Source organism: Triturus cristatus, chromosome 3_1 (genome assembly GCF_964204655.1).
Source record: "Triturus cristatus chromosome 3_1, aTriCri1.1, whole genome shotgun sequence".
In the NCBI taxonomy this organism is placed as follows: Eukaryota; Metazoa; Chordata; class Amphibia; order Caudata; family Salamandridae; genus Triturus; species Triturus cristatus.
This window is the reverse complement of record NC_140583.1, coordinates 347,908,097-347,923,558: the sequence shown is the minus strand read 5'-3', so window position 1 is coordinate 347,923,558 and position 15,462 is coordinate 347,908,097. Positions and strand designations below refer to the sequence as shown.

The 15,462-nt window shown below is 40.5% G+C and overlaps 1 protein-coding gene across 14 annotated transcripts in view; it reads right to left on the bottom strand.

Moving 5' to 3' along the window:
* Nucleotides 1-15,462, bottom strand: part of TJP1 (tight junction protein 1) — a 1,155,396-nt gene that overhangs the window by 257,295 nt on the left and 882,639 nt on the right. For all 14 annotated transcript variants that reach the window (XM_085644067.1, XM_085644073.1, XM_085644075.1 and 11 more), the window contains 4 exons: nt 13,722-13,817; nt 10,875-10,957; nt 9,264-9,474; nt 226-326 (listed from right to left, as the gene is read on the bottom strand). In XM_085644067.1, coding sequence (XP_085500193.1) covers nt 226-326; nt 9,264-9,474; nt 10,875-10,957; nt 13,722-13,817 — 491 coding nt within the window. The remainder of the gene's footprint in view (nt 1-225; nt 327-9,263; nt 9,475-10,874; nt 10,958-13,721; nt 13,818-15,462) is intronic.

Here is a 15,462-nt window from a genome sequence, read left to right as displayed (position 1 = left end):
AGAACAGACACCCTGACACACACATTTTAATTACACGGTTGTGATTTAGTCTGACACAACCACTACACCACATACCATTCCCTAACAATATTCTACGTTTTTAAGTTGACAGAAAGTGTATTAATCTCAGCTACATGTATGGTAACAATTCAATCTGTCCTACAACAATGCTTCTGTCAATGTAACAACTAAAACCCAACTGAGTACGACACAACATGCACTTACCTTGCCCTCTGAGACCCATACAAGCTGATTCTGTTGCTGCTGAATTCCCTCTTTTAGGGCTCCATACCACCCATCATTCATTGAATTTAAGTTAATGGTATCTAAAAAAAAAAGACACCAAATGTTGCATTACTCTTTAGTGCATGGCAAACAAATCAAGAATATTTCAGAACAAGAACATATAGATAAAACAAAGAAGACATTCCAGTCTATGAACTTCCGTACTGACTTTGTCATCAAATTATGTTTTTGAAAAACTGATGAGGAGAATTAGAGTTGTGCTACAGGATACAGAATTAGCAACCATATGTGCCTTGAAAAAAACACACATCTTAACTAAATTAATTGCATGTATGGTAATGAATATATCAATACCTCAGCTTTATTTAATAGCCAATGCTTCTACCAAGCTGCTAATCCCTTCAGAAGTACAACTAACATGGGTTTGAGGATAAATCCAACAAAGAAAGAAATAGTTATGCAGCTTCTGTAATGCTGTAACTGATTCATAAATATATTATTTCTGTTGACTCCCTTTCATGAGATTAGATACAGAAAATATTTGAATCAAACCGGCAATGTGTGACTCTAGCTTTAGATTTCACTGAAGCCTAGAAATAAAGTAGTAGGACACAGGCATCATTGACATCAGTTCTGCCATGTTTCTGGAAGCTACGGCAAACATATACTGAGACTCGCTTGAACCATACTCTAGGGGTCGGAAACCGGAATCCCCAGAACAGCCCACTTGAATGAGGAGGCCTATCCTTCTACCCCCCTACGAGTCTCTCGTTTCCCCCCCATGGCTTAGATCCTCCCAGTGCATCCTCCCTTTTCTCCCCTCTCCCTGAAGAGAGTTTATCTTCCCTTTTTATTTGTATAAAATTGACGTCAGTTCCCTGTTGCTTCCTTAGACTAAAATGTCCCCACAAATAGAGGACAGAACCTATGCACTGGGATGTCATACATAGCCAAACACTAACGATTCCATCAGTTTGACAACAATTAAGCCCCGTACAATGATTGGATTATTGAATGTTCCCCTTTGGTCTATCCCTGAGATGTGGTGGGATGGTACTGCACAATTTCTTTTTCTACCCTAGAGGAATACGTGGGGGTGTATTGAATGGCATTGATTCTGCCATGTATGTTCTTATCAAAATATTATGCTGTGTAACATGGAAAATGGACTTAATTTGATATTTTCTCACAGGGACATGTGTCCTCAATTTGTTTGATTGTTGTTGTCTGTTATATAGTCAATAAACAGATTTCTTTTATTTTTTAAATATACTGAAAAGAGAGAGGTGTATTCTCTGGCCCTCTTTTCTGTGTGTGAAAGTTGTGTACCCATCAACAAAGTGTGCCTGGGTCAATGTAGACCCTATGCAACTATTGCTGTAGGGTGAAAATGAACCACTGCTATTATTTGGATGTGTTCTGAGGTTCAAAACAGAACTGTAGATTGGATTGACTCTTTCAGGGAGTTCAAAGTGGACCCTAATGTGGTTTCATAATGGATTCTAGCTATGTGATGCAGTTCACACACTGTGGATTTCTGTATGAACCTGACCATATGCTGGTTTCATAGGTATGTTCAGCTCAGTACCGTTCTGGAGCATGTTGTTCTATACAAGTTACTTGTGTGCAGTATGGGTGGTTTATCTGAGTTGTTTTATTGTTGTTTTATTGATTAACCAATCCCAGGACCTGTAAGGCCTAAACTAGGAGTCCTTCAATATAGTTACACGTGAAATGATTCCCATGCAGATGATGCTGTATCCTTTACTTGAGCAATTGTGTATAAATCACCAAAAACAAAAAATGCAATTCTCCTACATATCTCCTAGACCTGGTGCACCACCAGTGAGCAGTTACCAGTGGCCAACTCAAAGCACACTTCCATTTTAGGAGAATTTAACATGTGGGCTAATATTCTGGAAAAAACCGTTAGCTCAAGAAATTGATGATATGTCCAGCCTGGGCTTTTGCCTCAACAGGACAACACTACATACAAAAATCTGGATGAAGTCTTATAAAGAATATATGTTACTGCTATGGCCCTAACTACATACCCACTATCTTCACTGTGACTTGTGAAGAATCCTGATAATGGCTGAGAATGTAAATGCCATCTAGAATGAGGATCTTTTATTTACGTTCGTGGAACCAACGCTGATAATGTTTACTTGCCAATGACTGCAAAGATTTCCCCGCAATGTGTTATCCCTTCCTATGCAAAGAAATCTAAACTACAAAAGTCACAACCCAAATTGTGTTCCGATGAACTGGACAACTGATAGAAAAGAAAAAGCAAGAACCATAAAAGGTGCAGAGTAATACTCTGACTTATCACTACAGGCAACATACAGGACTGAGGCTACCAGTTGTATCACTAGTGTAAATAAAGAATACTTTAAGTTTTCCACCACTAAAGAGGACAATTGGTCCAAATAACATTTCCTTGTATCCACCTCCCAAGCACTGCAGCACACCAAAGTACAGTCACTACATAAATTACCCAAACAACAAAATCATTGTCAAGGCAAAAGTATTCAACGTTGTTATGTCCATTCAACAAGCTGTCAGGACGCGGCACAGCAGTGAGGATGTAACATGGTCCTATGATTGACTATCCGTTCACTTCAAAACGGTTCTGAACGTACAAGCTAGGATTAATGGTGATTAGATCTGGCACCACATATTTCATATTTTACATTTGAATCCCAACGACATGTTTCTAATAAGGACAAATGTTCCACAGAAGATCGACTGATTATACTAAAAAAAAAGAATTATTTATTCCAAAAGCCTTGAGGAAGCCCTGCCGGGTGAAACGCGCGTCGGCTGCTCTGTGAAGTTGAAATAAAGACTGACTATTGAAATCTCGATGTGGACTTGGATCACTTTGTGGAGCTGTTTGTGTCATTGAACACACCTGTTGAATGAACATAACGTTGAATACTTTTGCCTTGACAATGATTTTGTTGTTTGGGTAATTTATGTAGTGACTGTACTTTGGTGTGCTGCAGTGCTTACGAGGTGGATTTAGATTTGGGCTACTTTATAGTTCCAAAAGTGTAATACTTTTGGCACCATTTGGCACCGTATTAGCACCCAATATCAAATGTTTGGAGAGTGACATATTGAAATTTCCATGACCTCTGTACGTATGGTGATGTGCAGATCAAGATAGCATATCCACCCATTCGCTTTGTGTTAAAACATTTCCTTATATATATATATATATATATAGACAAATGATTACACCATCTACTGGACATTCAGGTGTTTTGAAATCAATGATTTTTTTTAGTGCCTTAATGACATTCAAGAATCAAATTGCTTTTATCAGAACTAATCTTGCAGCGTACTTCACCTCTCAATAAGCAGAGAAAAGTCAAGTGACAGTTTGCCCCATTATTAAGTTCAATTCCACAAAAATAACCAATAAACTTGAACACTACAAATACATGGTGGTTAAGGGTCATCTAACCTACAGTTCAAGGTTCCTGTGGAATAAAGCGGACCGCTCTGCAGTGGGCTAGATCAGGCATATCCAAACACTGACAATATATAAAACTTACATGGTTTCTTTATCGAGCATTTTCACCTCCTACTAATCTTATCCATAAGGAATATGCTACTTACCAGTATGCATCTGTTCTTCGCATGTAGAGCTGCAGATCCACACACTAGCATAGTAGATCGCCATCTGGTGTTGGGCTCGGATGCTTGCACCTTATTGTTGTCTTGGAAGAAGTCTTTGTAGTCAGGAGATAGGTGACTCCTCCCTTGGACGATAGTGCGCATGGGCATCAATTCCATCGTTAGATTGCTTTTCGCCATGTTGGGAAATGATGGAGTTAGTAGAAGAAAAAGAGATGTCCATGTGAGTATATCTAATTAAGATAGAACTGGAACAAATACAGGTCCCAGGGAGGTGGGTGGGCGTGTGTGGATCTGCAGCTCTACATGCCAAGAACAGATGTATACTGGTAAGTAGCATATTCCATTCGAGGCATATGAGCTGCAGATCACACACTAGCACAGACTATACAGCAGAGTCCTAGGCAAGAGGCCTGCCTGGCGCAATCTGTGAAAATAAATAAATCACCCAATCAGAACGACATCGGATCAGCCTAGGTGACCGCCTCACCCTCACCCCCAACATTACCCCATCCACCAGAACTATCAAAGTGTGAAGGGGCCGAGCTGGGACTAGCTTAACATAGATCATTTCCCCCACAGTGGGAGTTCACTCACGGCTCTGTTTTTGGCATGGTTACTTGTTTTGGATGCTTTCTCCGTTTCCATCAGCCCATGTATTCAGAGCATGTTTTTAAACGCTTATTGCCTCAGTGTTATTATGGCTCTGGGGCTGTAAGGAAAGCAGTATTGGTTCTCCTTTTATCAGACACCTGCGAAGAACCGGTAATCAACTTTGCAAAAGAAGCAGTTACAGATTGAGGACACCAGGCTTACAAGTTAGTTCTGGTAAAAAGCCGTGTCACAGAAAACTTACTTTGATGGAAAAATCATCAAAGTAACAAAGTACATGTAGTTGGAAGGATTTTAGTGCTAGGAATACTGCCAGTAGTTCTAGGTGATTGATATGGAGCACTTTCTGTTGAGTGGTCCATTTGCCCTGATTTGTGTGTCCGAGGAGATGGGCTCCCCATCCTGTGAGTGATACGTCTGTTGTCAGCACTATCTGTGGAAGAGGCTCCAGGAACGGAAGCAGTGAGAGAACCTCTTGTTTGAGGAGCGCAAGATGGTCTGCGGACATTTGGCGCTGTTTGCGTGGTATGTGTGTGTGGGGGGGGGGGGGGGGGGAGGTAGCTGTAAGTTCCAGGCAGTAACCATACTGGATAATTTGTCTTACCCACCTGTCTGTTGTGATGAAATTCCAGACAGGTAGGAACTGTGTTAGTCTGCCCCCGACTGGAGTGGAATGGTCTGGGGGAGCGGAGGAAAGTCACTGTTTTGTGGCGGGGGAGGTGCGAGTGTTATTACCTCGACCTCTTCCTTTGTTGTTGTGAAAGGAATCAAAACCCTAATTTAGATTTAGGACCTAATTATTCAGTTTGATCTGTCACGTGCCCACACACTGTGAAATATTATGTAAAGACAGAAAAACAGTATAATGCTGTTTAAACGTGCATGTTAAAGTTGCACAATTGTATCTGGAAATAATCTACAGCCTGCTTTAAAAAAAAAAAAAAGGTTTCAATGCAGTTTGGTTTAAGTGTTTTTTCCTGTTCATTGTATTCGAGCTGAGAACGTCCTGCCTAGGATATGTTACAGGAAATTCAGAACAGCAAGAATGTTTTCCATTGTAGTCTGTTAGTTTGGCATGAGAAGTCACAAACAACAGGCAAGAGCTGTTCTTTAAATAAATGTATGTAATCTGGGTGGGACATAACGGAAAAGCAGGAAGCTTTTTCTATTGTAAACATTGTATTAAATATGGATCTAGGCCAAAATTAGTATTATAAGAAGTAGATCCGAAGTGTATGTTAGTTGAGACTGACTTGTGCTTCGCTCATAGCACATCACTCTCCCAGCTGAATTAGCCTGGCATGTACAATAAACCTTTTTGTACTCCCTTTTGTTGCAGATGTGGTGATTAAATGATTTGCACTGCTTAAAGGATTTTTTCCCGCCAGTTGTTCCCTCTGTATCCGCCTCTAAAATATCCTCTACTGGGGGATGTTTGTGTAGTGGCTTTAAATGTAGATGAGGTTTTGTTTTTGGAGGCTCCTGTGTAGAAGGAGCGCTGAAAGGAGCCACGCGTTTGTGGAGACTAACGCTCCCATGGACTTAGCAGTCTCGGTGTCCTTTTTCATTTTTTCAAGGGCAGTGTCCACAGCGGCGCCAAAAAGCTGTTTTTGGTTGAATGGCTGTCTGAGTATGGTAGTCTGGACCTCCTGCTTAAAGCCTGAAATGCGTAGCCAGGCATGTCGTCTAAGGAGTACACTGGTGTTGATTGATCTAGAGGCAGTGTCTGCTGCGTCAAGTGCACATTTAATGGACGCATTTGAAATTAGCTTGCCCTCTTGGATAAGGTCATTTGCCTGGGTTTTATACTGGTCAGACAGATGCTGTGATAGATTTTCTAACTGGTCATAATGTCCCCTGTCATATCGTGCCAGTAGTACTTGGATGTTGGCAATACGCCAGTGATTAGCTGCTTGTGCTGCTACCCTTTTGCCAGAAGCTTCCAGCAATTTGGATTCTTTATCCGGGGGTGGCGCATCCCTGGAGGTCTGGGAGTTGGCGCGTTTTCAAGCATTGGAAACGACTAGAGAATCCAAAGGCAACTGTCCTTTGATGCAAGTAGGATCTTCAGGGGCAGGCCTATATTTTTTTCTATTCTAGGGTTAAGAACCCTGGCACGGACGGGATCTCTAAATACCTCAGAGGCAAGCTTAATGACTCCTTTGATCATTGGTAATATTTGCACTGACTTTTGGGATTGTTCAAATGTATCTAAGAGGAAATCTTAATCTGGGGCGTCAGAGTGCATTGTAACACCATGATAAAGTGCAGCTCTATTTAATAATTGGCCAAACCCAAGGTGATCATCTGGGGGAGATAGTTTTAAGGGATATGGCGGTGGGTCTGGTAGGTCTGTTGGGATAGGGAATGCCCAATCATCTAGTGGTGAGGTATCTGGATCCGTGAACTGGTCATTAGGATCATCCCCCCTAGGTCATCATTATCATTATCTGGAGGTGGTGTATGTGGTGGAGAAGTTACAGGTAAGGGTGGTGTAGGTAGAGGAGGTGGGTTAGAAAGCAGTGTAGGAGAAGAAGGAGGCATAGGCGATGTGGCAGAGTCCTTCTTGTGTACAGGAACTGGAGCAGATGGTGTGTCCAGTTTTCGTTTTGTACATGGCACAGCCGTGACATTTCCTGTTTTTGGGTTTATATGAATCTTTTTCTGCCTTGTATCGATAGGATCTGGGTGAAAAAGTTCTTGTTCCTCGGTAACGGCTTTCGGTGCCGATTTGTTCGTTTCCGAGCGAGGCTGTGGTTGATCCTTATGGGTTTTGGCCTTAGGAGGCGTATCAGAGTCCTTAGGCTTCTGTTTCGGTGCTGAGGATGTTGGTTTCTGAGCCGAAGCTGGATCTTTAGGCTTGGGAACGTTCGAAGTCGGCTTATCTAGGGACTTCGGCGTTTTCGTGGCCGATTTGCAGGTGGAAGGCATCGGCGCCGATTTCAGAGCCGAGTGTTCTTTTGACTTCGGTGCCGAAGGTGCCGGCGGGACAATTACATGTAGTTTGCTCGGTCCCGAGCTACCGGAAGGCTTGTCATTTTTCTTCGGAGCCGAGCCCGGAGGCGGGGCTTCTGAAGGATGTTTTCGGTCTCGACAGGGGCCAACAGGCGAAGTCTTGACCACTGCCTTTGGTTTTGGAGGGGTTGGGGTAGGGGCAGTAGTACTCACACATTGCCCAGGAGTGATGAGGTCGTCTGAGTCTTCTGCCTCTGAGACGATTTTGAGATCCTCGGAATCTTCCTCCGGGACATTGGGGCCTTCATCAAAGATGTCCTCTGGTTCCGGAGCTGGTCTCTGTGCCATGATGTGTCGCCGAGCCCTTCGATCTCGAATAGTCTTCTTCGATCGAAAGGATGCGCAGGCTGGACAGCTGGGCTCGTCGTGTTCAGGTGATAGGCACAGGTTGTAGACCTTGTAATGGTCACTGTACGGAAATTTTGCTCCACACTGGGGGCATTTTTTAAATGGCGTCCTTTCCATGAGCCGTAGGCCTTACGGCGTTAGTAGGCCCAGCGGCCCGCGTCGACGTCCGGAATCGAGCCGATGAAGTCGGGTCGAAGATGAAAGTGATTCGATGGTTGTTCTGGAAGTTTTGCGCTTCGAAAAAGTTTGAAATTGAAATGTTAAACCGGAGCGGAAAAGTTGCATCCGAACCCAATGGCGGGAAAAAACAATCTAACGATGGAGTGGATGCCCATGCGCACTATCGTCCAAGGGAGGAGACACCTATCTCCTGACTACAAAGACTTCTTCCAAGACAACAACAAGGTACAAGCATCCGAGCCCAACCCCAGATGGCGATCTACTATGCTAGTGTGTGATCTGCAGCTCATTTGCCTCGAACATATATGGATACTAAGGTTCACATTCCCAAGGTTCCAGGCATTGAAAACGATGTCAAAGTCTTTTATCCAATGTACATAAAGGGATAATCCTAAAATGGCTTTCACTGAAACTGAAAAACAAAAATTGTGATCTCAAATTATGATGACACTGCATTGCGGACTATAACTTGTTGTGGGAGCTGCTCATAATCCCACGACTTTGATGGTCAGAAACATATTAAATAATCTTCCACATTGACTTGTTATTAATCCAGCAAATACAGATAGTAGCCAAACAGTCTTCCATTAACCTCAAGTCAATTATTTATGTATGGTGCCATAAAACCAACGGGTATCAGGACAGCAGACAGGACATATACAAGGTATGAAGTCCGAATTGGCATGATGCTTTGACTTGCCTCTCACCATCTTTCTGGGATGCTCTAATAAAGACAATGCATCCACAGTCCGACAGGATCCTCCTATACCACGAGCTATATTAGCACAATTACCCTCTCATAAACAGAACTTCAGTTTCACTAGCTGATGGAGGTAAAAGCCACAAGTTTGAGAAACTTAGCATGGTTTTTCATTGTTAAGTAGCTATGAAACATTAACAACGGTTTTGGTTCAGGTTACACTTACTATGCATCAGTTTAAGGTTTACCACCATACATTATGACCATACCAAAGTAGTTCACTTTTGTACAATTTTGAACATTTTGCAAGTACTAATTGATACCTCTGATCTATTTAATATGGCCTTTAATATATTTCTTCACATCTGAATTTAAATTGACCACGTATTTAACAATGCATTTTTTTCCATGTTGCTTTACTTTGTTAATATTTACTGGGATGCACTAAAGTGACATTATGTGGCAGATTTTGCATATGGATTTGATAACGTTTCACTGTAAAGACAAAGCTTACTTGTAAAAAGATGATGATTATTTTTGCGTAATTTATGGGAGCGTTCATATAATTTCCTGGCACTTTTCCGAGATTCTGGGCAAAGTCTCATCCTCATAGTTTTCACACCCTGCTTGGAATCCGGGTTAAGGAAGACCACAATTGGGTACCACTGTGCATAATTCAAACGGTCCACTGCATTAGGAGTTACATCTAATAAAGCATGTTTGTCCTGCAGAAATGGAAAGTACAGGTATAATAAAATTAATGCAACATAAATGTGAAGAAAATATATCAGTATTACATCATAGGAAGGTATAGCTAATATAAAATGTTCTATTTCGAAGAACAAATGATGTCAAGTCTGTGCAATAATAATCTTAAGCTTATCAAACTTAATATACAATTCTAAAGAAACAAAATTGAAATTCTGCTTGAGCCTTTCACCAGAACTGCATATGCACAGGTGTTGCACAAAAATTAACATTACATGATAATGTTTTTAGTTAGTGCTTCATACCCAGGTTTTGTCCTTTAGAAGAGCGGTTATTAAGGAAAAGTTATGTACAGCTCAAACCAAATTCTCCATTATGGAAATTCACCCACAATACAAAAGCAGTAGAAAAACTATGCTCTTGCATGACATCTAAAGCACTTTATACAAAATATTTTTGTATGAAAGTTGATTATTTGGGGTGGAAAAATGTCAGCCTCAAAGGTTAAGGCCACACCGGCTACATGTTACACAACATAGCAAATGAGTCAGATGCAAAGATCCAGGCTCCAGTGCTGTAGGCACTGCAGGTAACAGAATCCTGACAGCTCAGCAACAAGGCAGGATCTAGGAGGGACACAGAGGTCACGGATGACCCGAACAGTCTGGGTGAATGGCCGGTGGCCTTCCCCCGTGAGTGAATTCAGGCGACTACAGGTGAAGATGGGGTTGAAGGTGATGCCCAGCAGAAGAGCGCGCTAAGCCATGTGGCCCTAGCCTGACCAGTGGGGCATAGCGGCGATCAGCCTGGCTCCTGGGTGGGCCTAGACAGACGATCATAGACAGTGGTTAGTGAAGCAAGGAGGCCTAGGCCATCAATAAGGGTAAGGAGATACAGAGACACAAGACTTCTTGTGTCTGTCTCTCCAGTCCTTAAGAGAAAGCTACTAATAATATATTAACACTATCAAAAACAGTACTCAAGTACACCTCTTGGATTTCTAGTGCTAGGTTTAAATTCCGAAAATAAAACAATGCTTTTGTAACAATCATACCCAGAGGTGTTCAAACAGTTAAGCAAACAATCTTGGCTTTTAACTGGATGGTCCTATGGTAAGAAATATTGTGAAAACATTATTTTGGTAACCATAAATTGTGACAGGCAATTATATGATACATCAACACAGTAAGATGACTCTTGAATTATCAAGTCCCACATAAAGAAGACAATTTTACCTAAACAAAAATATATTAAACATCTTAAGAAAATGAGACAACGCTTTAGACACTACGAAAATCCAAATAAACTCAAAATCTTATATTCATAAAGTTCTAACGCTTTAATATGCATCATACTGAATTGCCAATTGCATGAGATTGTGAACTACAATTAACAATGAAACAATAAAATAACTTACTCTGTCAATAATCTGTTTTATGGTATGAAGGCGGATGATGCCAGAGCTACGTTGATCAGTACCCGCATCCCGTGGTTCATTTCCTAACAGGAAAATATTTTTCACAATCATTTCTTTTGTCAGTTAAACAAGACTTTTGTTTGCCCACTGACTTCTTCTGGCCAGAGAAAGATACATTTGTACTTGCAATAATCACATATCTGTCAGACAATTAAGCATGACAGAATTAGGGTACTTAAATTGCCATTGCTTTCCAGACAAACTGTATTCTATATCATGATGATTCATGCAACAAAGATATGATGTTGATATTGGTGTATTCAATTTCCACACATCTACAGCTCAAATAATCAAAGATTATGAGAAAATAATTAAGCTATTCCCTTAAAGATCCCCTTTCAACTTCCTTTTATCTGAACATTCATTATTTTTTAGCCTGCACTTGTTGCCATTAACAGATTGTGATCTTTGACATGCCATGAGGTGACACTACTTAGAACTGTCAGAATTCTACATACATCAGCAGAAAAGGTGTCCAGAAATTATTTTCTGAAATCACTTTGAATTTGTACAACACACTGTTATGTCAGCCTCAAAACTCTTAGCTAACTACAATGTACATGCATTGTTGCATTTCAAGATAAGAGAAATACAGCATCTACCAAGTTTACAACGAAAAAAGTAAAAGGAGACAGACTTGCCTGTAACACCAGTATTCTATCTTGGATATTATACTTAAATAAACTCAAAATTGGGCTGCCAATGTATGGGATAAGCAGAGAGAAAATGCAACATACTAAATAATAAAGCAAAACAATTGCCCATGTAAAAGCAATTTTTATAATTTTGTTTTTTAATGGAAATGCAAAAAATGAATACTAAAAGCCAGCAAGAACAAATATAATCTTTTAAACACACCTCAACATTGTTGCCAATACTAGTTTTCATTATCCCTTTTCAAAAGAGATAACATTAAAGATTACTGCTACCATAAGCATGGAGCTTCAAGTTGAATAATATGAGGCGCTTCCATAGACTTCCATAGTTACAGCATTCAAAGCTACAACTCCCATTTATTGAGTCTAATTTAAATAGAGGAATAGAAATAGGGGTTTTGAATCAATTGTGCTATTTACCTCGTTTTCTAATGGTATTATTTATTATCTTTTCTATTAAAAGTAAAACTGACAAATATGTGCTTAAACTTGACAATTCTTCAGCTTTATGTGGAGAAAATGTTTTTCTCCTTTGTAAACGTATTCTCAGGTGAAAATTCAGTGTTCATGAATATTATTGAAGATCTCAATCCTATGATAGAAACTGAAGTTTTTAATGGAAAGGACTAAGAACCAAAACATATAAACTGAACAATGTTATTCTACTACTAAGTACTATAAGCCTCAATTCACACAATAGCTGAACAAAAACCAGATACCATGCAGTCATATTCCTCAAATATACAATTTCACAAACTGAGGTGCAATGAGTCAGATAAGAATCTCAACAGCTGTACGACCTGGGAACAAGACATCGGCTCAATGGAAATAAGGAATGAACAGAGGTACTTCAGGGCCCAAGGGAGGTAGCAATAAGGGCAAGGTTCCGTTCAATTCAGATAAAAGTAGTATTACCCCAGGTCAGTGTTACAGCGGATGGGGAGATGCGACAGTACACAGTGCCATAGGGGTTGTGGATTGGAGGGGACCTTCTACCACCTGATATGGGAATGCCCGGTCCTGCAGAGATGTCGAAAACGTGTAATATTTTACTTGGCAAAAGATGCAGCCATTTTGGCTGTGGTGTCTATTTCCTTTCCTTCGGAATTCTCCCATCCACTGTTGCTAGTCTTTTTCTGCCTGTGCGATCTATTTTAGTTAACTTCCTGAATCAGCTAAAAGCAATGTACGTGCTGCGAGTTTGTAGCTGCCATACACCTGTTAACTGTCAATTATTTCTGCGGCCATAAGCACTCCTGCTCCCCCTCCCACTTTACTGACCAAGTAGTTATTCATCTGCCCTCGTTTGTTGAAAACGATTTCAAAAACTTGTCCTTCCTATTTCTGTTCACATGCTTACACTGCAGAAAAACTGTATAAAAGCCCTGTGTTCTGTGACTTCAGTATACTACCTCAGGCAGCACTTGAGTGCTGTGTGGACGTGGTCCCACTCATGAGTGATTAATAAACTTGTTATTTATTCCTACTCCAGTGCTGATCTCTACTTTGTTGGTTTTTAAACCCGTGGATTAAAGGGTGACCCTGCACCAGTGAACCCCTAAAAAGGTATATTTCCACAGAGATACTGGCAGAGAGGGTTGCTGCGACAATGTCTGCTGTGGTGGGTATGGAGGTTCCGCTTGCACCTAAATAGTTCCTGCTAATAACCACAGGAAATGAAGATTTGCCGAGGCATGTGCAACGTTGGGTAACGCTGGCGGCAGTAGTGGCAAAGCGGAATGTGGGAAAAAGGTGGGGAGTGGCTGCAGTCCCAACACTCGAAGAGTGGGAAAACAATCTGGACTGGTGCTGGCAGGCCGAGCTCACTATTTGTAAGAGCAGGAGGTGCCTCAAGAAGGGCCTGACAGACTTATTGCGGCCTATGAATGCGAAAATGGAAAAGTTTGGACCTGCTGCTGAGTAACAAAAGGAACACTGTAAATTACAAGATAAACATATGGAAATGTAATGTAACCTTGATGTGATGAGTACCTGTATGTACAGAATATTTGCACGTATCAATAAAAAAGTTTTTTAAAAAAAATACAGAAAATCAATGTTAGCAGATATTAAACCTCTTCTGATCATAATATTCACCAGAGAATAGAAAGATGAAAAATATGAAACTTACTTGCCACCTCATACACATCTGGTTCCTCCCTTGCCAGTCTCTCTCGTGCCACATCTGCAATCGGGCCAAAGATGACCACTGGCCTAAGAAATCCAGCTGAAGAAATGAAATTCCAAATATATTTGACTATCAGTATAAAGTGATATTTAGTAATACATTTATAAGCCTAAAGGGTTATACAAGCGGAAAACCCACAAGAGAGTCAATCCAACCTAAACAAAACAGAAATATTCAATGAATATTTGTGTTATTAAAGTTAAAAGATCTCAGATTTTGATATCTAAGCAAAATGGTGATTCATTGAATAAACCAATTTACAATATAACAGAATTCCATGCGTCTTTGAGACTGAGCCTGAAAAAAGGCCCAAGGTCCGTTTGTGTCTTTTATTGGAACCTTGAGTCTTAAGACAAAGCTTTACATCATAGTGACCGTGCTTTCCATTGAGACATAGAGGTTCACCCTCTCCCCTCCCCTTACAAAAGAGGAATTTTTAACACCTTGTTACTACTGCAGCCATGTTAGTGTGCTATTTTCAGATTTGAAATGTAAGGTACTTGTACCATTCAGATTAAGATACTGCATTCTATAATTATTATAGAAGCTTTGGGTCAAAGTCCTTAAGTCAATGGCTTCTTTTGGTTCAAAACCTTCAACCATTTACTTGGAGCAGGGTTCTCCAATGTCCGTCCTGGAGGGCCGGATCCATGCCACATTTTTAGCGTATCCACATTTACATAAATGTAGTAAAAATCTGGCATGCCATTGGAGAACCTTGCTTTAAGTAAATGGTTGAACCCCGACTTAAAGCATTGTCAATCACATTATGGATGAGCCCACACAGGTGTGTTTGCATGTGTAGGTCCCTATTCCCACTGCAATTCAAGAAGGGCCATTTTACATCTGAAATCAGTTGTCAAGCTGCCTTGAAGGATCTGGGAGCAAGCACTAACCAATGTGTGGAAATGGATGCCACCTGTGGCATAGATTTTTATGATGCTTTTGTGTGCTCTCCAGTACAAAAGATTTAATGACATCTCCTGACATTCTGTAATCAACTTTGCTGCTCCATTGGGAAATATTTACTGGTGCAAATGGTAACTCTGATATGTCTCCTAAAAAATGTTCCTCATAATCTACTCATACCAGGACCATAACAAATGTACTAGTGGGTGATTCAAAATAAACAGTTTAAGGGTAAAGACCATGCACACTTTTGGTTGAAGGTCTAGAGAAGAAATACATATGAGAATAATGACAAGTCTATAGCGTTGGCATCCATTGCCATAATAAGACCTGTTTTTCAAGTCTGTGAATCATGATTTTTTTTCTCACTTCACAAAAAAGTATGCTACCTAACATCATACAAATTCCTCTAATTTGTTTGTTTCTTGTGCTGATGTGTGAATACACCAGCAGAATATATCATTTTCCACCTTTTTGGAGTTCCATTAAAACAAAAAACATCAATCAGCCAAAAACACAGTTTAACCTTTTTTAGAGCTTTAAATGAAAACAGAAATGGAACCTTCATCACAGATTTTGAACACAATCATAAATGGCAATCTTTCAGGGATTTCAGAAGCTGTGTATCACATCAAGCAGTACATGTGTATGAGATATCTGCATAGCGCAAGCCAGGCACAGGGGACACCAAGGATCAATCAGGCAGTTTATATTTTGGGTTCAAGGAGAAGGATCCTGCAAACAGAAGATTTCCATGTAGTTTTTTTTTCCTTCT